Here is a 27,550-nt window from a genome sequence, read left to right as displayed (position 1 = left end):
CTGGGCTCTAACGTGGCTCATAAACCCACGGCAATCTCGGCTTCTGAGGACACGGGGCACGGAAAGGAAGGGCTGGAATAGAGCCCCACCCAGTGTTATGTGCTGCCTCTCGGGGCGCGAGGTTGAATTGAGTCCTGTTGCAAGGAAGGTTCCCGCTCAGAGGAATCCAGTGAGCTCTCGGGGCTTGTTCCTAAGGCTCTGTCTACACTACTGCCTAGGCTGCAAAATGTGTGTCGCACAGGGGGTGAATATTCCACCCTCCTGAGCGAGCGACACAAGTTACACCCGTGTGCCCAGCACTATGTTGGCAGGAGAACTTCTAATGCCCTACGACATTTGGGGGTTTAACCCCCGTGTCCCCTCTGACGAGCGTGGAATGGCTGCTGTAGTCTCCACACTGCCTCATGCTTTGAGATGGGGCTCGCAGTTCCTAGAACCGCCTTGCAGGAGGCGCTGGGCTCTTCCTGTTTCTGCATTAGAGGATGAGCTCTGGGTAGGGATCCTAAATCCCAGAGGCCTGCCAGCTGTGCGGGGACTTCACCGCCCCTCTAGGTCTTTGCAGCAGGGCAGACTTGGGTTGCTGATTGTGGCCATCCCTTCCAGCAGATCCACAGCCTTGCTCTTAATCCCCAATCAAGTGGGGTTCCCCTCCACACCTCCCCTCCCTGTTCCCCAGTTTGAGGGGGGCAGTAGGAGGGGAGGGGATCCAGCTCTTGAAAGCTCAGCCCCAGATGTCTTTTGCGTTTCACTGTGTGATGGGCCCCCCTAGTGGACACCTGGGCCCATCGCAGCTTTCAGACTCTTCGGGGGGCAGAAAGGTCCCCGGGGATGGGGAGTGGGGTACGGCGGGGGCTTGAGATGGACCCCACTGGGTGGGGTGCGTGGCTTTGACGCTGTACCTGGCAGCCTGATTAAAAGGTGCGATGCTGGGAGAGGTGAGGGCGGGGAGCAGGCAGTTCGAAAAGCACATGGCTTAAATGTCCCTGCCACCCACCCATGGCTGGGAGCTGGAGCAGGTGTCTGGGGCTTCATGCAGCCAGACGTACTGGGGTCATGGGTAGCAGGCCAGGCTGCAGATGGCAAAGGACGGTGTCAGTGTGGGTTTTGGCCTCCATCATTACTATTAGCAATGCAAACCCCTCCACAACCCCAGCTTCAGAGCGCCTCCTCTCTGCTGCCTGGGAAGATTCAGAGACAGCCCGGTCGTCAACCCCCGGCCATGAGAGGGGAGCCAGTCCCAGGCTCTGCTGATGGGTCTGCCAGCTGCTCTGAATGGATTTAGAGGCTTGGCGTGGTGCTGGGTCTGACGCCCACCCAGGGCCTGTGCTGTCCTGGGAGCCAGACAGGAGGATGGGAAATTAAATGGGTCGGAGAAAAAGAGACTGGCTGGCCACCTGCAGGAGAGATCATGGGGAGAAGGGAAAGGAAATTGACCACCTCCCACTGCTGCAGGGAGTCAGGGGTTCCTGACCCTTCCTCTGGGCTCAGCACGCTGCAGCCACTCGTCTTCAGCTCAGGGGCTGACACTGCTGCCCAGCTGCTGTGAAAGTGAAAGCCGCCACGTCGCTATTTAAATTGACGAGAGGCTGATGCGGGGCTCTGGGGACAGGAGAGGTGCCCACCCGTTGGCTGCGGGCGGCGTGTATACGAAAGGCACCATGGTATGAAAACACTGTATCGAACATGTGATGTAGCATTCAGGAGTCCACTCAGTCCAGCCCAGTGCTTCCCAACCTCTTTGGGCTCAGGACCTGTTTTATGACCCGTCACAACCCAGTAAATAGGCTGGGAGTGGAGGCCCTGGGGTGGTTTCGGTCTGATCCTGCCCCCTTGGGGGGCTTGGGTCTTGCCTGGCACTCACCCCACAGTGGCAGCTCCTGCAGCTCCTGTGCTGTGGGGCTGGCTGGGCTTGGCTCTCCCCGCTAGGGGGGCATTGCGACCTCCGGGGTTGCGGCACCGTTCAGGTTTGGCCCCGCTGCCCCGGCTGGATCAAATGTGTGTGAGTGGAGATGTGAGCCGGCTCGCGGGGGTTGCAGCGCCACTCACCCCGAATGCGGCCTACCCAGGCTCCCGTCGTCATGACGGCTGGTCCAAACCTGAGCGGCGCTGGGAGCCCAGAGGCTGCGGTGCTGGGAGGTGAGCCCAGCCTGCGCCATGGGACAGGAGCTGCCGCACCATCCTTTGAAACATTCTGGCGACCCAATTCTTGGTCTCGACCCACAGGTTGAGAAACTCTGGTCTAGACACCACTTATGCCTCTCACCTTGCGCCATCTCTGCACCAGGGTGAATTTGGGTGGGGGCAAAGGCCTGATGTCGGCTAGGAAGGCTTTGGGAGCTGCCAGGCCCTCCCCCAGGCTCTGCTGTCACACACACGCGCTAACCTGCTGATATCACACACACACACACACACACACACATACACACCTATTGCTCCCTTTGGCACATTGCAGTCAGCAGCAGCGAGTCCCCGGAAGCCTCCGCTCAAGCCAGCCGGGTGCCCCCGAGGGAACACACCACCTTGCCGGAGACGTACCGAGTGACAATGTCACGGGAGCCGAAGGCGAGCAATGTTCTCGGCTCCTGCGTTTCCTCGCGGGGCCGTGATCGAAGGGAAGTGTTCTCTTTCCATGGCCCCTCTTGCTGAGCTGCCATGCTGCATGTCAGCGAGCCCGTATCTGGCACACAGGCCGGGGCTTCTACACAGCAATCCCTCGTCCAGCACGGCCGGCTGTGCCGGGGGTCCCCCAGGCGCCATCCTAAGGTGAACGCGTCCAGTTGCCTTTTAGTATCTTTGAACTGCCCCGGCCTTCGTGTGGCCCTGACTTTCCAGACATAGCCGGTGCCCAGGGTCACAAGACGTGAGGGAGGACTGCCTTGTGGTTAACGCGCTCGCTGGGGATGCAGGAGCTGCGACTTCACTTCCCAACTGTGCTACTTATCTTGGGCAAGTCCCGGGGAGACAGATCTTCTGCAGGACGGCCCTGCTCCCATTTTGGTGCTTGAATAAAGGACCAGATTTGTCAGAAGAGCTCAGTTGGCCTCAGTCCTGGGTGCTGAGCCCTGTTCAAAAGCCCGCCCCCTCTGAGCCTCAGCTTCCGCCCCGGAGAACAGTCCAGCCTTTCTTCCCCCCTTTGTCTTGTCCGGTTAGTTCCTTTGAGGTGGGCCCTGGCTCCCCATCTGCGGCAGCACCTGGCACAATGGAAGCCCCAATCTTGGTCGGGGAATAATAAGGGGCTACAACTGGAGGGCAACCCTGAATAAGGATGGAAGGTCTAGTGGGTAGAGCAGCAAGCCTGGGGGAGGAGTCATGGCTTCCAGTCACTTAGGCCCGGTTCCTCCAAGGAAACCAATGGAAATTAGGAGCCCAGATCCCACTAGGGGTTCACAGTGTCCAAGATCACCTAGTCTGACCTCCTGTATAACACAAGCCAGAGAACTTCCTCACAAGAATTCCCAGAGAAGAAATACATCCCATCTTGATTTAAAAATGGCCACTGATGGAGAACCCACCACGCCCCTTGGGAAATTGTACCAGTGGTCTGGATCCAATGGCTCTGGGGCTTAGTCGCGCCATGCCTCAGTTTCCCCCGCTGGGGATAATGCTCCACTAGCTCTCAGGGGTGCTGTGAACTGCTCAGATACCAGGGTGATAAGGGCCATATGAGGACATGTCTAGGTAGGGATCAGGCATGACAGAAGGCAAAATCCACAGAGGAGAATTTCCTCTGCACCCCATGGAAGGGTTAATGGCTCATGGATCGACTCCTCTCCAGGGGAATGACTTGAACGGCAGCTCTGGCCAAGCGCCTTCCCCATCCATTACCCTGATTGTGTTCCGAGCACCCGAGATGGCCATCATGGGCTTGCAGAAATCTAATTGGAGTCGTTCTCCTTGACAGTCGAGCAGCCAGGCCTCCTGCTTTCTCCTTCGCCGTGCCCCAGCCTTTATCGCAGGAGCAAAGCACCGTGGTTTGCTTCCCTCAGGGACAGGAGCTTTCCAAAGACCTGGGTGGACAGACAGTGGAAAATCCCTTTGGAAAGGCTGGGAGAGTGAAATCCTTTTGGCCCAGGTTGGGATCAATGGAGGGACAGACTCTTTCTCTGAGCTGCAGGCCCCCAAGCTGTAAAGTCAAGGGTAATAATCCTTCCCTTCTCCCACCCTTTGTCTCTTCAGTCTTGGGCAGGGACTGTCTCTCATTCTGTGGCTATGCAGCGCCTGACACTACAGGGCCCGTAGGCTGCCTGGGAGTCAGCCGCAGAGCTAGGAATTGAACTCAGGTCACCGGCCAGAGCCCAGCCCACTAGGCCATCCTTTCTACCTGCTGCTCCCTTCCCGGAGCCTCTGCCTCCGTGCTGGCCCCTTCCTAGCTCAGGCGATCCCTGGAACAGGGGACCATCCTTGCTGCAAAGTGCCCGGCACATCAGAAACCAATCATGAGCGTTCAATGATTAATTACAAGGCCAGCTCCAGCTGCAGGGTGTCTCCCGATCCCCCAGGACGTGGGGGGCAGGAGGTCACAGCTGTACCCAATTGAACAAGACGCTCTGCCCCACAAGAAGTGAGTGGGGCGGGGGAAGATGGTGTCCCAAGAGCTAACTGATAAGGCTGGGGCAACCTACCACCGCCCTAACACCACCTTTTCAGCACCATGAACAGGGCCCAGGCTGGTTCTAGGGGAAAGAAATGGCCCTTGTGCTGGAGAGATCCAGGGCTGCTCTTCGCTTGTTTGCATCGGGGGTCCCTCCCGGGGACTCTGCAGGGAGTTGGTTTTACGCAGTCTTCAGATGATTCCTTTCTGGCTCTCCTGTGCCAGAACTGGAGTGGAGGCCGCGTCCTCACCTGGGGTCCCACCGGTGGACAAACATCCACTCCTGTCGCAAGTGGGCAGACCTCAGCTGCAGACGATGCATCCCACGTTGTTCCATGCATGGGGGGGGGCTGCAGATGAACATCAGCAAAACAGCAGCTCTATTCACAACTCATAAACTAGGTGTATTATGGCAGCGCCTTAGGAACCCAAATGGGGCCCTGCTGGTCAGGTGCTATACGGCCCGTGTGACCACGGTGATAGACCCTGCCCCAGAGAGCTCATCAGTCATTTCCTGGAACGGCTAATTACAAACACACTGGCTGCTGATTGGCTAGCCTTCTCGGATTTATTATTTAATTAGCCCTAATAATAATTATTGTCACGGTTACAGGGCGGCACCGCTGACCCTTCTGTGGCCGCTCCGAGTGTACCTCCCACAAGTGCTGTCACCTCTCCTGGGGTGAAATCCCCTGAGCGGGCGCTGGGCTGGCACACCCTGTGCATTCACCGTGCTTTCCCTAGCAGGTCCAACCAGCCCACTAGGCCATTGCAGAGCTCTGTGGCCAGTGATGAGTAGAGTATCAGGGGGTAGCTGTGTTAGTCTGTATCCACAAAAACAGCAAGGAGTCTGGTGGCACCTGAAAGACTAACAGATTTATTTGGGCATAAACTTTCATGGGTAAAAACCTCACCTCTTCAGTGGTGAGCAGAGAGATCCAACGGCCTTCCGCAATCAAAGCGCTGCTTAACTCTAACAGTAGGAGCAAAGCATAACATGAGAGGGAAAAGGATTGGCAAACAGCAAGTATGCAGATCTGCCTTCCCTAAAGTCCTGGGACAATGGGCCGGGAAGGTCTGGCTTCTTCAGCCGGTATTAGTCTGGACAGCCCCCACCAACAACCCCACCGCCATCCTCTGAGAAAGAGAAGGGTGTCACTTTTCATCCCACCAGACGTCCTTTCACTCTGCTGGTTCCCACCCAAACCAAGTTTTGTAGCTCAGCTGGTGCAACGAATCATTAAGAAAGGGATAGATAATAAGACAGAAAATATCACGTTGCCTCTATTTAAATCCATGGTAATGCCCACATCTTGAATACTGCATGCAGATATGGTTGCCCCATCTCAAAAAGGATATATTGGAACTGCAAAAGGTTCAGAAAAGGGCAACAAAAATGGTTAGGGGTATGGAACGGCTTCTGTACGAGGAGAGGTTAATAAAACTGGGACTTTTCAGCTTGGAAGAGAGACGACTAAGGGGGAGATATGATAGAGGTCTATAAAATCATGACTGGTGTGGAGAAAGTAAATAAGGAAGTGTAATTTATTCCTTCTCATAACACAAGAACTAGGGGTCACCCAATGAAATTAATAGGCAGCAGGTTTAAAACAGGCAAAAGGAAGTATTTCTTCACACAATGCACAGTCAACCAGTAGAACTCTTTGCCAGGGGATGTTGTGAAGGCCAAGACTATAACAGGGATCAAAAAAGAACTAGATAAGTTCATGGAGGACAGGTCCATCAGTGGCTGTTAGCCAGGATGGGCAGGGATGGTGTCCCTAGCCTCGTTTGCCAGAAGCTGGGAATGGGCGACAGGGGATGGATCACTTGATGATTCCCTGTTCTGTTCATTCCCTCTGAGGCACCTGGTCTTGGCCACTGTCAGAAGACAGGATACTGGGCTGGATGGACCTTTGGTCTGACCCAATATGGCCGTTCTTATGTAAAGAGATAGAACCCTCCCCACTAACAGCCCGGCCAGCGCTTTTAACAACCCTGAAGCATTTACCCCCAGGAGCACGTCCAGCAGTTGTTTCGCTTCCTGTTGGGACTTTCTTACCACTCCACCCCATCCTCCCATTCAACTGAACCATCTTCATGCAGGAAACACCCCAGTGACCTGCTCTCAAATGACGTTGCTACGTTAGTACAGAGCAATCCAATTGATCAAAAGCCTCGTGGTATTATCATCACCAGGGGGTCGTGGTGCCAAGATTTCCTTTTCAATCGCCAGAGTTCCCAGCTTTCTTTCTGTTTGAAACAAGAGCTGAGATATGCCCTGATCACAGGCTTTCAGTAAAAACATCCCTGATCGGGATAGACTCCCCACCCCAATTCTGGCTCTGAGAGGGTTAATGCAGACCTGAGAGGCCAATTAACCCACCTGGCGAGTGGGTGGTGTCACGGAGTCCCCGGGTGATGCTCTGGAACTGCTCCCCACAAAGCCAATCAGGACTTTGGGGAGCCTCCTCTCCCTTGGAGCAGACTGTCTCCAGGGCAAGAAGCTCACACGGCTTCACCTCCTGGGTCTCTCCTTGGATCATTCAGCATCCTCTGCCCCTCCGTGCACTTCCCACAGCGAGCCCGTCCCAGCGGGGTTCTGGGGAAGCCACAGGGTCCTGCACCCGCACTTTGCAGTCAGACATGACTCTCAGCCAGCCAGTAAAACAGAGGTTTATTCAATGACAGGAACAGGGTCTAAGACAGAGCTTGTAGGTACAGCAAACGGGACCCGTCGGCCGGGTCCATTCCGGTGGGCAGTGAGCCAGACCCCCCTGTCTGCACTTCACTCCCCATCCCCAGCCAGCTCCAGACTGAAACCCCCTCCAGCCCCTCCTTCTCTGCTCAGTTCCTTTCCCCAGGCCAGGAGGTCACCTGACCTCTTTGTCTCCAACACCTTCAGTTGGTACCTTTGCAGAGAAGGGGCCCAGGCCATCAGTTGCTAGGACATAGAGTGCTAGGTATTTAGGTGCACTGGCCCCTTGCTCTGCAGCAATCACACCCCCTTACCCCACCACCTAGATACTTAAGAACTGCATAGGGGAAACTGAGGCACCAAGACAGTATTCAGAGAAAACATTAAGAACGGTCCCAGTTCTTCGTCACAGGTGGCCAAGACCTAATTAAAGATGAAGCCCCGCTGGGGAAGGAGCTGGGTGGTGACTATTTAAGGGAACACAGATGAGAAGGAGAGAACGCCGCAAGCCCTGACTTGGAGGTAGAGAGCAAAGACCCCAGAGCCATGGGAGAGGATGCCCAGGGGGAGAGCTGGCCTGGGGGCTCCTCTCCTGCGTGGTGAGGCCAGAGGAGAAACACAGCTGTCACTGGGGTGGAGCGAGCGCCGATGAGAGGGTAGGACCTGCAAGAGGCTGAGGCCTGCTGGCAGGTTATGGCAGGAGGGAGTCTGGGGACAGGTTGCGGGTTGTAGGATCCCTGGACTGGAGCCCAGTATAGTGGGAGGGCCTGGGTTTCCCTCTAGTCACTGGGGAAGCAGGTGGGAGGCCCCTGGGAACGGGAAAAGGATTGAGGGAAGGGGGTGGGGACCAGAGGGCCCCCAGTCAGGGCTGAAGACCTTTTGTAGGGACATTGGACTTTCTGTTACCCCAGACGGGGTAAGCCCAAGCTGGAAGGTTGAGCTACAAGAAGAGGCAAGACCCTCCCAGGGCTGAAGTGGCCCATCAGCAGGAGGAGCTCAGCTAGATGAGGAAAAAGCTGACGTACCACGCCCGGCCACGCGGGGGCGCTCCGTCAGCAAGCCCACAAAAACATAAGAGCCGGCGAGACTAAAATACCCGAGTTTGTCATTTCTGTAGCCCAATTGCCAAACTGGACCCGCCCATTGGCCCATCCAATATGGTGTCCTGACCAATCCCCTGATGGATGCAAACTTCCCAGAATGCTACTGGGCCAGTAATATAGTCCTGGGATGGGGGGCTCCTTTGTGACACCAAAGTGAAGATGTGGGAGCCCCAGGGTTTAAAGCTCAGAGAGCAAATGGATTCCAGAAGGATTTTTTCTCTTTTCTTTTCTTTTCTTTTTTTTGGCACTGGTAGCAAATTAAGGTCAAAGCCATCAATCCTTTATAGAAAGGAAGGAAATTATTCCAACTACCTTATCAAAATGCAAGGAAACGATATTAGCTGGGTCCATAATGAAGTCATAACATGTGACCCTGTGGATATTATCCTGCGATAATACTTGGGAATTGAGAAATTAATGACCTGCAAATATAACTGTTTTAACTGGCCACTTTGGGCTAACAATACCTCCAACAGAGAGTCATTTGGCCTAGGGGATGAGTTATCTATGGCTGGAGGTCCGGAGGTCTCTTTCTTGGCTGTAACTATAAAATTCCAGGCACAAGTCCTTTGATATACTAAGCAGCATTACTGGGCTCCCAGCCACAGGTTGGTTTGAGAAATCAAATGTGTTTTTCCCTGGTAAATTAGTAAAGTGGCTTCCTATGCAAATCCTGCCCTCCCAGACCTTTTTGCTACAGGACAGAATGTAAATTCCAAGTGTCAAGAGAATCAAAAGAAAACCAACAAGATTTGATAGAGGGACAATTTAGGATTGTGTGCATTCCAAGGTTTGCAGGGGTCCTTAACACATGGGGGTCACAGCGATACATTACAATGCAACACAACATGCCACTCAGTGCAGTGCTAGGCAACACAACGCAATACAATGCAATTCAACCCAACGCCATGCAATTCCAGCCAGCACAGTACGGTGAAGCACCATTCAGTGCAATATAACACAACAAAGAAAAACAACACTGGACAATCCAATGCAGCATAGCACAATGCAGCACAGCACCACTCAATGCAATGCAGTTCAGCCCAGCACACCACCATGGCAGTGTGTCCGGTGCATTGCATTGAGCAGCGCTGTTTCCTTGCATTGTGCTGTGTGACATTGCATTGCGTGAAACACAATACATGGCAATGTGACATGACACAGTGAAACATAATGCCATGCAACACAATGCACTGCAATGCCACACAGCACAATGCAACACAACACAACACCCCAGGGTATAATACAGCCTAAAACAAGAAATGGGGGAGGGGGCGAGACCCACAACTCTAAGAGGGCTTATCAGTTTCACTCCAGATTTTATTTAAAAACTCTCCTTTATTCTAGTGACTACACATGGCAAGTTTAGTTTTTGCCAGAGAAAGTTGAAACGAGGTTGAAATAGGCAGGACTATTTTTTTTCATCTTTAATTAAAGTGTCACTCATGGGGTTGGCAACTGTTGTGCTTTGATTACAAGTCTTGCAGTATTTGGGATTTTTCTTGAAGTCCCAGCTCCTGGAGCCAGACCATCACACGAGAATCCCAGCTTTCGTATTTTAAAAAGGTCACCCTGAAAACATGTCCCAAGTGTGACCTGAAAGGCTCAGAAACCCAGAAGAAAATTAAAAAGAAACCAGAACGGACTGGTTTTTTTAAAAAACAATCTCATGATTTCTAAGCCAATCTCATGATTTTGGGGCCTGACTCGTGGTTTTTGGACACTTATGGCTAGCAACACTTCTCAGCGCAAATGGGAATATAAGAACGGCCATATTAGGTCAGACCAATGGTCCATCTAGCCCAGTATCCTGTCTCCCGACAGTGGCCAATGCCAGGTGCTTCAGCGGAAGTGAACAGAACAAGCAATTATCAAGTGATCCATCCCCTGTCGTCCAGTCCCAGCTTCTGCTAATCAGAGGCTTAGGGACTCCTGGCCCATCTTGGCTAATAGCCATTGAGGGACCTATCCTTTATCAACTTATCTACTTCTTTTTTGAGTCCTGTTACACTTTTGGCCTTCACACAACATCTTCTGGCAATGAGTTCCACAGGTTGCCTGCCTCGCTGGGTTCCTCAACTGGTCACCAGAGCTCCTGAAAGAATGACAGCTGGGCATGCAGCCAGAAGGCACCAAGATTAGACCCAGCGCTATGTGGGCAGATCTTCGTGCCCTGCCTGGGTGGTCCAGCGCTTAGGGGGCCAGCCAGGGAGCTGGGAGATGCCGAACAAACACAGCCCTGCTCTGAGGAGCTTCCTCTCTCTGCACTGTGTGTGCAGCACAGAGCACATTGGGTTCTTGGTCCATCTTATGAGTCAACCGGTGGACACAGATGGAGGTGGTGGTGGTGGACAAAGAAATAGATGGGACATCAGTGGATTAGGTGAGCCACTCACAGCCAAGCTAACAAACCCTGGTCCAGTTTGGTGTAGGTGCCCTGGCTGGGGAGGGATTTGGTGCAGAGTATCCAGGCTGGGAAATTCACAGCCAAAGTTCCCCTAGTCCAGTCAAGCTGCAGCCAGGGACCTGGGGGCGGGGTGGGAGAGAGCGAAAGACACAGAGACTCAGCCACTCACCCAGCACTCCAGGCTTGGGGAGGGCAGGGCTGCCCAGAGGATTCAGGGGGCCTGAGGCAAAGCAATTTCTGGGGCCCCTTCCATAAAAAAAAGTTGCAATACTATATTCTTGTGAGGGCCCCTGCGGGATCTGGGGAAAATTGCCCCACTTGCCCACCCTCTCTCTCTGGGCAGCCCTGGGGGAGGGCAGAGCCAGGGCTCCTTCTCGATTGTTGGGGAGGAGAACCATGGGCTGGCTGGGCTCCCCACACCTGCCTCCTTCTGGCTCCGGTCCCTCCTTCATGGAGAGGGGGAAAGTGGGACCTCTCCGTTTCTTTGTCCGGAAGGCTCCCATCTCTGGGGAGGGGAGGACCCCCCTCTGGTCACTTTCACATTTCCCGGGGACTCCCCCACGTGCTCCCTGCGTTGGGGGGGGGGGGCAGCGTAGCGCAGCAGCCCTCGCATCCCACCCCCCCCCCCCCCGCCCCGAAATGTTTTATTTAACACGCTGCTGTACCGGAAGAAGAAGCCATATTTCTCCTCTCCAGCCCCGAGCCGCCGCCAGCCCCGGCCACGGCCAGCCCTGCGCCCTAGCCTTGCCGGCGGTGGCTGGGGAGGGGGAGCTTGGCGGGAGGGGGCGCTGACCCCCCGGAAGGAGGGGGAGCGCTCCGGGCAGCAGCAGCAGCTCCTGTTGAGCGCCGAGCCGCGGTTTTGGAGAGACAATACCCGCGGCGCAGGGCGAGCCCAGCCGGGGCGCGGAGAGGGGGGCGCGGGGCTGGGCGCCCGGCCCCTGGCGGGGGCAGGATGCGGCCCCTCCGGGCCCCGCGTGTCGGCGGGTGAGCGCCTGCCGGGAGGAGCGGAGATGCCCGGAGCCCTGCAGACAAAGGAGCCGGCGCCCCGAGGGGAGGAGGCGGAGAGGGGCGCAGGCTCCCGGGTTTAAGCCCCTTTGGGCCGCCGCTGGAATCGCCGCTCACCATGCCCCGGGGGAGGCAGCAGGACGCGGGCTGCGGAGGGGCCCAGACACCCACCGAACCGGCCCAGCCTTAGGAGAGCGACCGGGGCCGCCCCCCTCCCCTGCCCCTGTCTCCCTCCCCCTCCATCACTAGCTGCCCCCCCTGCGCTCCCCAGTCCCTGCGCCCCCGGAGATGTGTCCCCCAGGCGGTGCAGACCCCTCTCCCCCTCATTGCCCCCTCGAGGCCCCCCCACAGGCCCCCTCCTCCCCTTCTCCCGGTGCGGCGGGCGCCGCGCAGGGACAGAGCTAAGCGCCCCCCTCGCCCCGTGCGCCCCTCGCCCCTGCCCCAGCTCTCCGAGGCGCGGCAGCCGCTGGGCCCGGGGTAAATGATGTTCAAATACCGGATCCGCATGTTCTTCAACGAACTGAAGCTGCTGGTGCTGATGCGGCGGGGCCGCCCGGAGCCCGAGCCCGGAGCCGGGGGGAGCCGGGCGCCGGGGGGCAGCGGCTGCGGCTGGCCCCCCTTCGCCGACTGCTCGGCCCGGCAGGACGATGAGGCCGAGTACTACGGGGGGGTGGCCGAGCCCCGGCCCCGCAGCCTGGCCTTGGAGGAGAAGGAGCCCCGGCCGCCGCCCCCCGGCCAGCAGCCCGGCCAGCAGCCCGGAACCGGGGGGGCCCTGGACACCGTATCTCTCAGCAGCAGCCTGGACAGCGGCATGAGGACCCCGCAGTGCCGGATCTGCTTCCAGGGGCCCGAGCAGGTCAGTCGGCGCCTCGCTGGGGTGCGGGTTAGCGGGGTTACCAGGGGTGAGTGGTGCAAGGGAGTTACTGGGGTGCGGGGTACCGGGGGTTACCGGGGTTACTAGGGGTTAGGGATGCCGGGGATTACCGGGTTACTAAGGGTGAGGGGTGCCCGGAGGTACTAGGGGTGCCCGGGGGGTCCTGGAGTTAGTAGGGGTGAGGGGTGCCAGGGGTTATCGGGGTTACTAGAGTTTAGGAGTGCTAGGGAGTTACCAGGGTTACTAAGGATTAGGGGTGCTGGGGAGTTACTGGGGTTACTAGGGGTGAGTGGTGCAAGGGGGTTGGTTACTAGGGGTGAGGGGTACCAGGCGGTTATCGTGGTTACTAGATGTTAGGGGTGCCAGGGGGTTACTGGGGTTACTAGGAGTGAGGGATGCCAAGGGGGTTGTGAGGGATACAAGGGGTTTTCTAGTGGTGAGGGGTTACCGGGGTTACTAGGGGTGAGGAGTGCAAGGGAGTTACTAGGGATGAGGTGTCAGGGGGTTACTAGGGGTGAGGGGTGTCAGGGGATTACTAGTGGTGAGGAGTGCCAGGGGGGTTACTAGGGTTGAAGGTTGCGGGGGGTTACTGGAATTACTAGGGGTGAGGGGTATCAGGGGGTTACTAGGTTTGAGGGATACCAGAGGGTGAAAGGTGCCAGGGAGAGATCATGGATGGAGGTACCAGGGGATGAGAGTGCTGAGGGATTCTCAGGGGCAGGGCAGGCAGGATGGAGGGTCAGTGTGTGGGGAGGATGCCCGGGCCTGCCTGATGGTGAATGTGGCCAGTGGGTTGGTTGCTAGGAGGTGAAGGTGCCAGGCAGTGCTAGGTTGTGGCTGGTTATCAGAAGACGAAGGTGCCAGGGCATGGGCCACAGTAAGGATAGAAACACGTTGGAGGAGGCAAGAATGCCAAGGTGCAACAGGGGGTCAGTCAGATACCAAGTGGCGAGAATGCCAGTGGACAAAGTGTGAGCACAGGCCAGGGGTCTGTACGGCAGGCAATGCCAGGTCTGTGCCTCGTGGCAAGGGGGGCGGGTTCTGTGCGCCAGGCATTGCCAGGTCTGTGGCTCGTGGCAAGGGGGGGTTCTGTGCACCAGGCATTGCCAGATCTGTGCCTCATGGCGAGGGGGCTGGGTTCTGTGCGCCAGGCAATGCCAGGTCTGTGCCTCATGGCGAGGGGGGCGGGTTCTGTGCACCAGGCAGTGCCAGGTCTGTGCCTCGTGGCCAGTGGGGCGGGTAGTTATGGTGAAGATGTCCAGGGAGGGTGTGTGAATTGTTCTCCTGGCCCTCTGAGGCAATGCCAGTGCTCAGACGAAAGTGGTCTTAGTGGGCACTGTTTGTCCCTTATTTTGCGGACTGGTTCCTTGCGGGGCAATGTCCTCTCTAACCCCCCCCCCCACTGCTGCCCCCTCAAACCCCAGGACTGGGTCAGACCCACCCTTGGGGTGCTGTGGATGGACGTCGTGCTGCTTAGGGGGTGGGTTGGCAGGACAGGTCTGGGCATCTGGGGGGATGTGGGCACAGTCAATGGGATAGAGGAGTGTGCAGCTTGCACTGAAATCCTGGGGGGATAAAGGACACTCTGGAGATTTCAGGGGCTGCACTAGGGTTACAATAATGCCCAGGCATTAGCCAGACCTAGCTTGTGGGTGTGTTATTTGGGGCCAGGGCGGAGAAGCCTTGTGTCTTGGCCCATGTCGGCCTGGCGCGGAGCATGGTACCAACGGCTCGCGGGCTGCCCCCAGAGCATGCAATGCATGCGGTGTCTAGCAGCCCTTTTCCCCGCCACTGAAATGCAGCCACCTCTGGGGAGGGGCGTAGCCGCCACTTAGCAGTGCGAGAGGGTGTACTCATTCAGATGGCACTGCAGCGGGACGTCTAAGGGATCTGGTAATTCCCTGAGTTGGAAGTGGGGTGCCGGGGATAACACTGTGACTTTTGTGAGAAGACTTGGAAGCTCTTTAATGGCCAAAGGCTTGTGGTGGCTTTGGAAGTGTCTCATCCCAGTAGCAGAGGTTCCTAGGCAGAGTGCTGGGTGGCACAGGGTCTCAGGGGAGATCGCCCCCTGCTGAATCTCCAGCTGGCTGCAGGCACCTGGCCAGTCTCCCATCTGAGTAATGCCCAGATCTAACCCAGCAAGACCTCCTGCGATCCCGGGCAGAGGTCCTCCGAGATGCATAAGACGTGGTATCTGTAACTCCAGAGGGGAAGCACTGCTTGCCTTTGAGAGCCAGGGGTGACCATAGGCAAGACAGATGCCCGACGTGGCGCTGAACTCGCTGGCCCAAGCCGATGGGGGTGCCCCTCATTTGGACTGGCAGGGGGAACCTGGGGGAGGAGGGGAAATGAGAGAAAAGCAGGAGGTTGGAACCGTGGGGTAGACGGATCCCTCCCTCCATCCCCACCCGTTGGCCCCGCTTCTCGACAGACACAGACCTGCCTGCGCCGGAGGGAGGCGGGATATTTATGCTGGGATTTGGGAACTGTTAATTAATCCTTCCCCTTTGAGACCAGGCGGCCGCGGTACTTACCGTGCAGAGCTTGTTCTGCCAGGGCTGGTGCTGCCGGATGTCCCGGGGAAGGGGGACTCCTGGTTTGAACAGGCCTGGGCCGCGGAGTCACAGAGGGCGCGAAGTCTTTCTAGGAACCGCCGAAGCGTGGCTAGAGCAAGGCACGTAGGTCCTCAGCTGGAGCTGGGCAGATTAAAGGGGCAAAGAGGAAAGGATTGGGGCTGAGGATCTGGGGTGGGCGGACTCCAGTGGGAATCCCCTCCCTCTTCCTGGGGGAGTCCTTGGAGCATTTTAACCCCTGCAGCTCCGAAGAGGGAATGGGTATGAGGCCAGCAGGATTTTTTTGGCCTTGAAGATCTCAGATGGAGTGATTTAGGGTTTGCACTAGGGCTGGGGGGCACTGAGAGAGGGGACCCCGTGATATTGACTGGGCCCATTTGGAGCTAATGCACCACAACTCCCTCCTGGCCAATAAGCATTACGGAGGGAAGGTAAACACCCCAGGTAAATATATGTGTGTGTGTTGCGGGGAGGGCAGGTGTTGCGTCTCTGCCTGTGCTGCATACACCGGAATGTGCCGGTGGGGACATGGGGGTGTTTTTGTGCCCATTCATGTGTGGCCCTATGTACCTATGCAAACGCGTGGGTGTATGCCTGTTGGTGTATGCGTGTGGCTGGACACGTGTGCCCCCGTGCCTGTAGACCTGTGTGAGCCCACACCTCTAGGTGTGTATGTTCATACTTATTACATGGATGTGTATGCACACACGTGTTTGTGCATGCTGCAGTGCTTGTGCCTCTTTAGACTCCAGTGGGGGGCTCCTGCCTGGATATTCCCTGTGCCCCTGCAGGGAGTGTCCCCCCCCCCGGAAACACCAGCAGGGATTGGACCCTGGGCAGATCCAGCATGTCTCCATCCCCCTCCCAGCCAAAGCACCTCGTTAGGGGCTGACGGGCCTGGTGCGTCGGTACCAGCTCGCTCTGGGCTTGGTGATGGAGATGGCCCAGTCCCCACCAAAGAGGCTGGGCTTTTTGGCCTCCCGAGGCCCTGGTGTCTGAGAGAGGAGCTCGCCGGGCCAGGACCAAACACATGGGCCGCTGCTGGGGCGGCAGCGTGGCTGGGACACCCGGAAACCAGCCAGGGCAGCACTGAGTGGGGGGTTGGGATCGTGGGAAGCCCCTGCAGCATAGGCGGCCAGGTATATGGGCCCGTGGTGCCTGTGCTCCATCAATATCCAGGAACGTGGGCCCGGCTCCACCAGTGTTTGGGCTGATATATTCAGAGCCGTCCCATCTTGGGCTTCAGGGGGACGTGGGGTCCTGGGGGGTTAGCAGAGGGCCTGGCACCGACAGCAATGAGTGACCTGACCCCAGCCCACCCTGCCCCACTTCTTCCCACCTCTGCTCTGCCCCCTCCCAGTCCCACTCCACCCCTTCCCCCAAGCCCCCGCCCACCTCTTCCCGCCCTGCCCCACCTCTTCCTGCCCCTGCTCTCCCCCCCACCCCACTCCACTCCTTCTCCCAAGCCCCCGCCCGCCTCTTCCTGCCCCTGCTCTTCCCCCCACCCCACCCCTCTCCACTCCACTCCATCCCTTCCCCCAAGCCCCTGCCCGTCTCTTCCTGCCCTGCCCCACCTCTTCCTGCCCCTGCTTTCCCCCCACCCTGCCCCATTCCACCCCTTCCCCCAAGCCCCCGCCCACCTCTTCCCGCCCCTGCTCTCCCCCCCACCCCACCCCACTCCATCCCTTCCCCCAAGCCCCTGCCCGTCTCTTCCTGCCCTGCCCCACCTCTTCCTGCCCCTGCTTTCCCCCCACCCTGCCCCATTCCACCCCTTCCCCCAAGCCCCTCCCCACCTCTTCCCATCCCTGCTCTGCCCCCTCCCTGCCCCATTCCACTCCTTCCCCCAAGCCTCCACCCGCCTCTTCCCGCCCTGCCCCACCTTTTCCCACCCCTGATCTGCCCCCTCCCCAGCCCCTCCACCCCTTCTCCCAAGCCCCCGTCAGCCTCTTCCCGCCCAACCAGGAGTCCTGCCTCCCAGCCCCCATGCTAACCAGCTAGCCCCCATTTCCTTCCCAGAGCTGGGGAAAGAACCCAGGAGTCCTGGCTCCCACTCCTGTGCTTTAGCCACTAAACCCTAATCCCAGGGTCCATATCCTCCTGTGTGGACCCTGCCCCCATCCTGCTGTTATACCCCTTCGCCTGCTCTGCTCAAACTGCGAGCCCTGGGGCACAGGAACTGTCTGTCGCTCTGGGTCTGTGCAGCTCCTGGCACGACAGGGCCCCAAGCCTGGTTGGGGTCCCTGGGGTGCCACCACAATACAGCAAATGACTCATACTAAGACACTGAGCTGTGAGCAATGTGTGTATCCTGGCAGCACCCACCAGGTGCCTGGCGCTGCCCACCTGCTGGCAAGGGACAGCCCCCGCCCTGAGAGGCGTTCACCTGAGGAGGGGAAACGCTCCGAGGGAATCATAGTCCTGGATCCTTCGCTGCCCCATGTCCCACCCTGGTGCCAGTTGCCTGTAGCCACGGTGGCCCAGGGCAGCCTCCCCTGCAAAGGGTGCAGCGTGTGGGGGAAATGTTGGGGTGGGAGCTGGCAGACAAGGGGAGATGGCTGCATCGCTGGGATGGGGGGAGAGGAAGGTGCTGGGGCCAAGTGGTAAGAGCTGAGTGCACCAGTGGGGGAAGGGGTGGGCAGAGGGGTGCTAAGCGGGGAGGAGGGCAGTGGGGCGCACAGTGGAGGGGCAGAGCAGTGGGGTTCTCAGTCATTGCCCAGAACCTTCCTGCGTTAGGTGCTGTATGTTATTTATTAGGTGTATTAAGATAGCACCTAGGAACCCCAGTCATGGTCCAGGACCCCCTCACGCTAGGCTCTGTGTGTTATTTATGCATTATAGCAGTGGGATTTGCTGTGTGGCCCAGGGGCTGCCCCTGTGGGACCGGGATGGGTCGCTGTCCCAATCCTGCTGCCGGGACTCCCAGAGCTCAGAGCTCTACCCGCCTGCCCTGGGGACTGGGCTGTTTGCCCCGTGTGCCGTCTCCAGACATCATGTACAAGGGAGCCCTGCCCAGCGGCCCCGAGTTAGAGGTGCCTTTGCCCCCATCCTGGCCGGGGTTGGGGGGGTCGCTCAGACACATTCTCAGGTGTGTGTGTGTGTGTGGGGGGGGGTTCTCCATTGTTCCCATGGAGTGGAGGGGGGATGCACCACTGTTCTCCAGGGGAGTCATCTGGTGTACGGTTAGCCCTCAGGTGCTAGCATTGCTGGGGTGGTTCTGCCCAGAGCACCGAGCCGAGCTCCATGCTAAAAACGGGCTTGGCCGTTGTCACGGAGTCCCCAGGCGATGCTTTGGAACTGCTCCCCACAAAGCCAGTCAGGACTTTGGGGAGCCTCCTCTCCCTTGGAGCAGACTGTCTTCAGGGCAAGAAGCTCACATGGCTTCACCTCCTGGATCTGACCTTGGAGCATTCAGCATCTGCCCCTCCGTGCGCTTCCCACAGCGAGTCTGCCCAGGCGGGGTCCTGGGGAAACCAGGGGGTCCTGCACCCCCACTTCGCAGTCAGACGTGACTCTCAGCCAGCCAGTAAAACAGAGGTTATTAGATGACAGGAACACGGGCTAAAACAGAGCTTGTAGGTACAGTGAATGGGACCCCTCAGCTGGGTCCATTCTGGGGCCCAGCGAGCCAGACAACCCCATCTGCAGTCACTCCTCATCCCCAGCCAGCCCCAAACTGAAACCCCCTCCAGCCCCTCCTTTCTGCCTTTGTCTCTTTCCCGGGCCAGGAGGTCACCTGATCTCTTTGTTCTCCCACACCTTTAGCATCCCTTTGCAGAAGGGAAGGGCCCAGGCCATTAGTTGCCAGGAGACAGAGTGTTGGCCAGAAACTGAGGCACCCACATAGTATTCAGAGGAAACATTAGAAACATTCCCACTTTGTCACAGCCGGGTGCTGAACCCGGTGACTCTGGCCCCAGATCCCCCTGAGCCTAGACCAAACCTGCAGCGGGACGGGTGATCAAAGGGGGCCTTCATTAAAGAACAGCGCCCGTGAGAAACGGAGCGGTGGGCGTGGCGCCATTTTGTTTGTCCCACGTGGTCTTAACAATGGACCGGCGCAGGCCGTCCAAACTCCCCATGGGGCTAAAGCTCCCGGGGCCACCGGCTCCATCTGAGGCTCCGTTCTCTGGGGGCTGCTGGCAACTCTTGGCCGTTTGGTTTTCATTTCTCCTGCAGCAGCGAGGGGCAAACGCTATTTCCCTCCAGCGAGCTCCCCTGAGAACTGCCCTCTTGCAAAATGGCTGCCATCTCCTATTGCTCTGCACGGAGCAGAAGTCGCAGGGGCCCTCAGGGAAGCCCGGGCTGTCGAGGGCTGGGAACCAAAAGTGAGGGTGGCCATCTTGAAAGAGGGCAGCTTGCCTGGAATGTTGTGAGCAAAAATAAATGACCATTAGGCCTAAAAATGCCTTTCAAAAGCTACCTGTGGCACCAGAGCCCTCCCTCTCTGTACCTCCATATTCAGGCCCGGCCCAGCCCTTGCTGCAAGTTGGAACAGCCTAAAGGCTGCTCTAATTTGTGTTCTGCTTCCCCTGGCCCCGTGGAGCCAAGAATACCCAGAATGCAGTGCACTCCGGCCATGGCCCCCAAGCCACCCACTATACCAGGGGCTTGGGTTCGGTGCGCGTGAGCAGAGCCCTTAGGCCAGCTCAGGCACCAGCCACCCTCATGAAGGCCTTTGGGAATCCAGCCTCTGAAGCAGACATCAGTCGGTGCAGCCGTGGGCACCGCTCTCCAGCCGGAGCCCGGGTGGGATCACACAAGTAAATGCCCCTGGGCCTGTTGGGGAGAAAGAGCCCAGGAGACTTTTTCATCAGATGGGGCATATGAGGAGCCAGAGCAGGCCCTGGTGATCTGTGCCAGGGGCTGGTGTGGGCCAGCTCAGTGGGGAGACGGCTCAGAACCCCCTACCCTGCCTGGGTCCGTCTCTGGATGCCTGCACCGGTGTGGGGTCAGCCAGCTGTGAAACTGGCAGATGCGATCCGCTGTGCAGTAACCAGACAAGCTTGGCATATGTGCGTCCTCTGCCTCATGGCACGGGGCCGGCGGGGAGAGGACCCTAGTGGGGGTCCTGGCACTCCTGCAAGCTGCATCTCCTGCTCCTGCCTGCCTCCAGCTGCACTGTCAAAGGTCAAAGTAGAGGCAGCCCTGAGGGGTGCTAGCTGACACACACACACAGACAGTGCCGTCCAGGATATCCCAGAGTTTGGGTTTCTGTTCCTGGGCTCTGGGGGGCCGGTGACCCCTCTTCAGCTGTTGAAGTGACCAAGGTCCCTCTGAGTCAGCTGCTGTCTGTGGGTCTGTTCCCCACCTCTGCGGCCTGGGCTCTGCCGGGTTGGCACAGCCTGTGCAGCGCCATGCTGAGTGCAGCGTCTCGGGTACCTCGGTGTGGGGGCTTGGCTGGGTGCAGGGGGCTGGAGTCCTGGCTCCAGTCCTGCCAGATCTGGGTTTCCCGTGGGGAGAAGGCTGCATGTCCCTGGATTATGCTCCCCATCAGGGAAGGGTGTCAGCACTTTGGGGCGCCCGGCCTGCTCTGTCTCTGCTCCAGGACTCCGGTCAGTTGTCCTGCGGGGTCCCAGCTCAGCAGGATCCTCAAGGCAGTCAAGGGCCTCGCAACAGGCGCCACCCATTACCCATCACACCCGTGCCACCAGTGTGCCCTGGGCTGGGGTCTCTGGTGCAGGAGAGGGGGGCCAAAGCCATGGGTAGAGGGGCTGGGGGAGGGGAGCCTCATGGAGAGCCCCGCACTGTCTGCTGATCAGGCAGAATAGCAAAGATGCTAATTAAGGGAGAGAGAGGGGGGCGAGGGCAGCAGGGACGCCGGGGAGCTGCGATCGGGATCTGTCTGTGACGAGCTGCTGAGCAGGGAGCACAGGAAGGAAAAGCCAAGTGATGGTCATTACCATGCCAAAGTCCCCCGGCGAAGGATAGGTGATGGGGTCAGGGCGCTGGATCAGCACTGCCAAGGGGATGGGATTCCAGACCAGGGCAAGAGGCGGGGTTGGGATGGCAGGGGGGCTGCGCTCAGGATTGAGGGGCATTGGCAGAGCTGGGGGGCAGGGCTGGGATGGCAGGGGAGCTGCAGGTTGGGATTGAGGGGCACCGGCAGAGCTGGGGGGCAGGGCTGGGATGGCAGGGGAGCTGCTGGTTGGGATTGAGGGGCACTGGCAGAGCTGGGGGGCAGGGCTGGGATGGCAGGGGGGCTGCAGGTTGGGATTGAGGGGCACCGGCAGAGCTGGGGGGCAGGGCTGGGATGGCAGGGGGGCTGTGAGTCAGGACTGAGGACCTTCAGCCGAACTGCGTGTGGGGAGCCGAGCACCAATCACCAGGCTCCCCTGAACGTTGCCTGCTCTTTTCCGAGACGCTTTGTAACGCTGTTGCATCTCCGAACAGCCGGGAAGGGAAGGGATCCCCCCGGCCCAGCATGGAGCATAGCTAGCCCAGGCTTCCTAGGACAATGACCCCATCTCTGAAGGCAGCCACTAGCACATAGCAAAGCCCCAGGGTTTCCTCACATCTCAGCCCCCCCCCCCCCGCCCTCCTCCTCCGCTCTGCAGAATGTCATTGCCTCTCCTTTGAAGAGGGGATTGTCCCCAGCCCCTGGCACAGCCAGCCAGGGCTCCTCTCAGCCCCACCCAGCTGGGCACAGTCCCACCATCAGACCAGCATCTGCAGCTCCCGCTGCAGGGAGCAATCTGCAGTCCGGTTTGCGGAGCTGCGGCTGGGGTGGGGCTCCTGGGGGGCACCATCACGTGGCCTCCCCCCCACCTATGCCACGAGAGGGTCCAGGTGGGATTTTGCACTCAAAAGGGACAGTTAGAAAAAAACAAAGATTTTATGCAAAACTTGATGGGACTTGGAGTGTCATCATGGGGGCTTCACCCTCCCGCTGCTGGGCACCCACTTAGGGATACACGGAGATGGGGCAACACCATCATCCATCCAGCCTCTTCTATCTGTCCATCTCCATACACACCTATCTAGCTATTTATCCCCATACACCCCACCTACCTATCTATCCCCATATACCCTATCTAGCTATCTAGCTATCCATCCATCTCATGGACCCCCTCTATCTATCTATCTATCTGTCTATCTATCTATCCCTGTCTACCCCCTCTATCTATCTATCTATCCATCCCCATCCACCCCATCTGTCTATCTGTCTACCAATCTATCTATTGTGCCATCACCATGGTATCTAAGCACCAATTTCCTGTGGTTGTAAAACTGACCGATGGCTACGGTTTTTTGGGGGGGATGACCCTCGTGACCCCTGATGAGGGAACTCGCCGGCACTCTACTGGCCCAGTGTCTCCATGAAGCATCCTTAGTGCTTCCTGTCAGGAGGCATGAAATATTTATGCTAATTGCTCCCCCCCCCCGGTCAGCGCATCAAGCAGACGAGGCTAATAAACTGCTGTTTAAATCTTAGCAGCCTAATGGAGAGTGGCCTCGCCGGGTGCTCGCTGGGGCCGCAGGGCAGGGACGGTTGGTGTTACCCAGCATACCCTTGCAGAGCCTCCCCACCACCACTGCCAGCTCCTAACCCCAGGGCCTGTTCGCTTTGCAGGGGGAGCTGCTTAGCCCATGCCGGTGTGACGGATCCGTCCGCTGCACACACCAGCCCTGCCTGATTCGCTGGATCAGCGAGAGGGGCTCTTGGAGCTGTGAGCTGTGTTACTTCAAATACCAGGTGTTAGCCATCAGCACAAAGAACCCCCTGCAGGTGAGCGGGGGGCGCCCCGGCGTATGGACACATGCATGCTCCGGCACTGACGCGGACCCACACACCCGCACGCATGTGCACACACGCTAAGCACACACCCTGATGCTGATCCAGGGCCATTGCACTCCTAGACTGACAACCTCCGGCTAGCCCAGCCCTTGGCTCCACTCCCACAGCTCTGTTGGTGCCCCTCAATCCCAACCCGCAGCCCCCTCCTCCCAGCCCTGAGCTTCCCCCCCCGCTGTCCCGATGGGCACCTACAGGAGTGCAAATCAATTGCCCGGCGTCCAAACGTTCCTCAGAATCCACTTGACAGAGACCAGACTTGACTTGACTTTATCCTGGTTCCAGGAGCGGCGCCAGGGTTTCTGGCTCCCTAGGCATAATTCAGGGGGCAGCATTTTGTGCACTCCCCATGGGGCGTGTGGGAGCTTCCGGTTCCGCTCCCATCACACCACCAAAGAAGGACCCTCCGCCAAAATGCCGTAGGCGACAGCGGCAGTCATTGAGCTGCTCAATTGCCTGCCGCTGTTTTCCGGCGGCACGTCGGCAGAAGGTCCTTCTTCGGCGGCGCAACGGGAGCGGAACTGCAAACTTCCGTGCGCCCCGTGGGGAGCGCACAAAATGCCACTCCCCCCCAAATCCTGGCGCCCTAGGCGACTGCCTAGGGTCGCCTAATGGAAGTGCCGGCCCTGCCTGGTGCACTGGCAGCGGCTGCCCTTCCCCGGGTCTCCTAGCCCCTGTGTTTTCCTCCCCCCAACCCACTGCGGCCCCAGCCCCTTCCCCCCAAACACCAGATCCTTTGGCCTCTCTGATTCCCTTGCCACGCATCGTGTGCCCAGCCACTAGGATCTCCGTACCCCACAGTCCCCAGCCCCCTCTAATCCCCCAACGCCCCACCCCGCACCCGATCCGGTAACCCATCGTGGCGCCTTCTTCCCTTGCAGTGGCAGGCGATTTCCCTGACCGTCATCGAGAAGGTGCAGATCGCAGCCATCATCCTGGGCTCCCTCTTCCTCATCGCCAGCATCTCCTGGCTCATCTGGTCATCCCTCAGCCCCTCGGCCAAGTGGCAGCGGCAGGACCTGCTCTTCCAGATCTGCTACGGCATGTACGGCTTTATGGACATTGTCTGCATAGGTGAGAGCCCGGCCCGTCAGGTCCCCCCACCCCAGCCATGGGCTCCCTGACTTCCCCTGTCCACCTCCTCTGGCTGGAGCTAGGCAGTGCATGCCAGAGCAGTAACTAAAAGGTGACTCTATCTCATCCCCCCACCCTCTGCTGCCCACCCCCTTCAGCTCTGGGCATGGTGGGGCCATCAGAGTACGGAGTACTGGGAAGAAGGACCTACCTAACGTGCGATGCACGTGGGGGTTTGGGTGATGAGGGGCTAGCCTGGGACTCAGGAGAACTGGACTCGGTGCCCGGCTCTGCCACTGCCTTGCTGGGTGATCTTGGGCATGTCACTGCCCCGCTCTGCGCCTCGGTTTCCCCACCCTTTCTCTGTAAGACTGTACGTTCATCAGGGCAGGGACGGGCTCTTCTCCGTACAGCACCTCGCGCAGTGGGGTCTTGGCTGGGATCTCTAGGGGCTCCTGCTGTAAACAGGCATCCCTCACTGGCAATAAAGCCCCACCTGATTGCAATGACGCCTGTTAATTAAAAGCGAATGAAGCGGACTCAGGACTGGGACAAGATCGGCAGCGTTCAATGATGGACTCTGCAGGTGACAGAGACGAGACGATTACCGGCTGGGGCTTTGTGGCTGGAATGATGAGCCACCAGCTGCAAATGAAGGGATGGGTTGTAAATTTCCGATTGAGTCAGCGGCTACGTGTGTCCCATTGTGCCCGCATTAGGAAAAGCGAGAGGTCGAACTCGCAGCAAATAGGCAGGATCTCATGATAGTGAAACGGGAGAAATGTACTTAGAAATGTTCGCATGTATTTAGTGCCTTCCCCACGTGTGAAAAATTTACAGTAATAGGGCCTGATACAATCAGGAATAATGATTATCAGATAGAATAATAAGGTAGAATAATAATTAATAGATAATAAAAAGCAATAGTTATAGTTTAATAATACTCTAATTAAATAACAACTAGAATAATTAATTGATAATTATTCTAATTATGACTAATCTAGTATAATAACAGATCATGATGATTATATTGCAATAATCTAATATTAAAGTATTAACATAACAAATTGTTAGAATGATAATGAATACACACTAATAACAGAATTTTAATAAAATAATACTTATAGTTCAATAATATAATAAAACACTTAATAGCTAGAATCATAATTAATCAGTAGAATTAAAAATAAGAATGAATAGTCAGCTAGCCCATTCTGAAATGATTATTTATTTATATTACTGTTATGCCGGTGGGCCCCAACTGAGAACATCAGGCCTCCATTGTGCCGGGCGCTGTACATCCATATAGCAAGAGAGAGTCCCTGACCTAAAGAACTTACAATCTGCATAGACAATGGGTGTCAAGGAAAACTGAGGCACGGACAGGGGAAGGGACGTGCCCAAGGTCACCTGGACGGGCAGCGGTACCCACACGCCTACCATGGGAGCAATATGCCCACCCAGGACAAGCAGGGCTCAAAGTGAAGGACCCCGCCCCATTTCCGAGCCCACCCGCTGGGCCAGGCCTGTGCACATTTATATGAGATATGCCATGGCTGAGTCAGCAGTGTGCCCTTGTTGCCAAGAAGGCTAATGGCATTAGCAGGAGCATTGCCAGCAGATCAAGAGACGTGATTATTCCCCTCTACTCAGCGCCGGTGAGGCCACATCTGGAGTGTTGCATCCAGTTTTGGTCCCCCCGCTACAGAAGGGATGTGGACAAATTGGAGAGAGTCCAGCAGAAGGCAACAAAAATGATCAGGGGGCTGGAGCACATGATTTACGAGGAGAGGCTGAGGGAACTGGGATTGTTTAGTCTGCAGAAGAGAAGAGTGAGGGGGGATTTGATAGCAGCCTTCAACTACCTGAAAGGGGGCTCCAACGAGGATGGATCCAGACTGTTCTCAGTGGTGGCAGATGACAGAACAAGGAGCAATGGTCTCAAGTTGCAGTGGGGCAGGTCTAGGTTGGATATTAGGAAACACTATTTCACTAGGAGGGTGGTGAAGCACTGGAATGGGTTATCTAGGGAGGTGGTGGAATCTCCTTCCTTAGAGGTTTTCAAGGCCCAGCTTGGCAAAGCCCTGGCTGGGATGGTTAGTTGGGGTTGGTCCTGCTTTGAGCAGGGGGTTGTACTAGATACCTCCTGAGGCCTCTTCCAACCGTAATATTCTATGATTCTATGGCAACAGGCCTAATCCCAAGGTAGCGCTGGTCTCCACGGGGTCGCACCTGTCAATCTAGGCCGCATCTGCAGCCCGCCCGACCCCCAGCCTTCCCCCTCCCAAACACCAGGCCTCCCCACGCCCTTCCCCAGAAGCTTGCAGTTGTCCATGGAACCTGGAGGGAATTAGGGGTCCCATTCCCACTGGGATCCGAATAGCTGGGCCCTGGCATTTTCTAGTGCCACATTGTCATGAGTGAGTTCCAAGCAATGGCAGGCCACCATCTCGAGGGACCTGTTTGTTAGCCTGCCCCAGGAGGTCTCACCTCTCTCCTCCCCCCCCCCCGACTTCTCTCCTCTAGGTCTGATCATTCACGAGGGCTCCTCGGTGTATCGAATCTTCAAGCGGTGGCAGGCAGTGAACCAGCAGTGGAAAGTGTTGAATTACGACAAGGCCAAGGACCTGGGGGAGCCCGTTGGCAGCGGGGCGGCCAAGGCCGGGGGCAGGAATTCACGGACGAACCCCTCCTCCGGGAGCGAAAGGAACCCCCGGCGGGGTCAGCGGGTTAGAACGATTTTGAACCATCACTGTGGCTACACCATCTTGCACATCCTCAGTCACCTGCGGCCGAACGAGCCCCGCGGGGGCGCCAGCTCAGGCCGGGAGGTGGTCATGAGAGTGACAACTGTATAACGCCGCCTGGCCGGTGGACGGGGCCGCTGGCTCGAGGAACACCTCGGAGAGCTGCTCCTGCGGGGGGGGGCTGCATCCCAGGGAAGGGCGCATGGCAGCTGTCTCCACCCCACTGTTTCCACCTCATCTTCCTACTCTGGGGGCCGTCCTCCCCGCGTCTTGGCCCGCACCCGGCTAACCTCCCATCAATGTGAAAATTCCTGCGCGGGAAGGGACCGGGCTGGCCCCTTCCTGCTGGCTTCCCCTGCAACCCCTCCCTGATTGGAGGGATGGGAGAAGATTGTTATCAGACACCCCCCCAGCGACAACTGATCCAGGGGGCCGAGAACAAATGTGCTTACCTCATCATTGGTCAAACAACAATCTGATCAACCCTCCCCAGCCCCAACTCCCCGCCCACCCTGCCGTGAGTCTCCGCCCCGGAGGCACCAGCTGGAAAGGCTCTGAACTCCTCGTCCCCCCCCCGCCCCAAAAAAAGGTGCAATAAACACATTTCTAAAGCAAAATGGGATCCGGCAATAAGATACCTGTACATTTCATCTTTAATTGAATGCATGAGAATCTGTCTCCCCTCT

The 27,550-nt window shown here is 57.7% G+C and overlaps 1 protein-coding gene across 1 annotated transcript; it reads left to right on the top strand.

Moving 5' to 3' along the window:
- Positions 1-12,236: 12,236 nt before the first annotated feature.
- MARCHF9 (membrane associated ring-CH-type finger 9) lies at positions 12,237-27,540 on the top strand. Its single transcript, XM_050925306.1, has 4 exons — positions 12,237-12,660; positions 22,822-22,977; positions 23,925-24,117; positions 26,644-27,540. The coding sequence occupies exons 1-4, from the start codon at positions 12,286-12,288 to the stop codon at positions 26,973-26,975; spliced, it is 1,056 nt and encodes a 351-aa protein (XP_050781263.1). The 5' UTR covers positions 12,237-12,285; the 3' UTR covers positions 26,976-27,540.
- The last annotated feature ends 10 nt before the right edge of the window (positions 27,541-27,550 follow it).

The sequence above is a fragment of the Gopherus flavomarginatus genome, chromosome 16 (assembly GCF_025201925.1).
Source record: "Gopherus flavomarginatus isolate rGopFla2 chromosome 16, rGopFla2.mat.asm, whole genome shotgun sequence".
Taxonomy (NCBI): Eukaryota; Metazoa; Chordata; order Testudines; family Testudinidae; genus Gopherus; species Gopherus flavomarginatus.
Note: the sequence above shows the minus strand (reverse complement) of the source record. Positions and strands in the feature narration are given on the sequence as shown.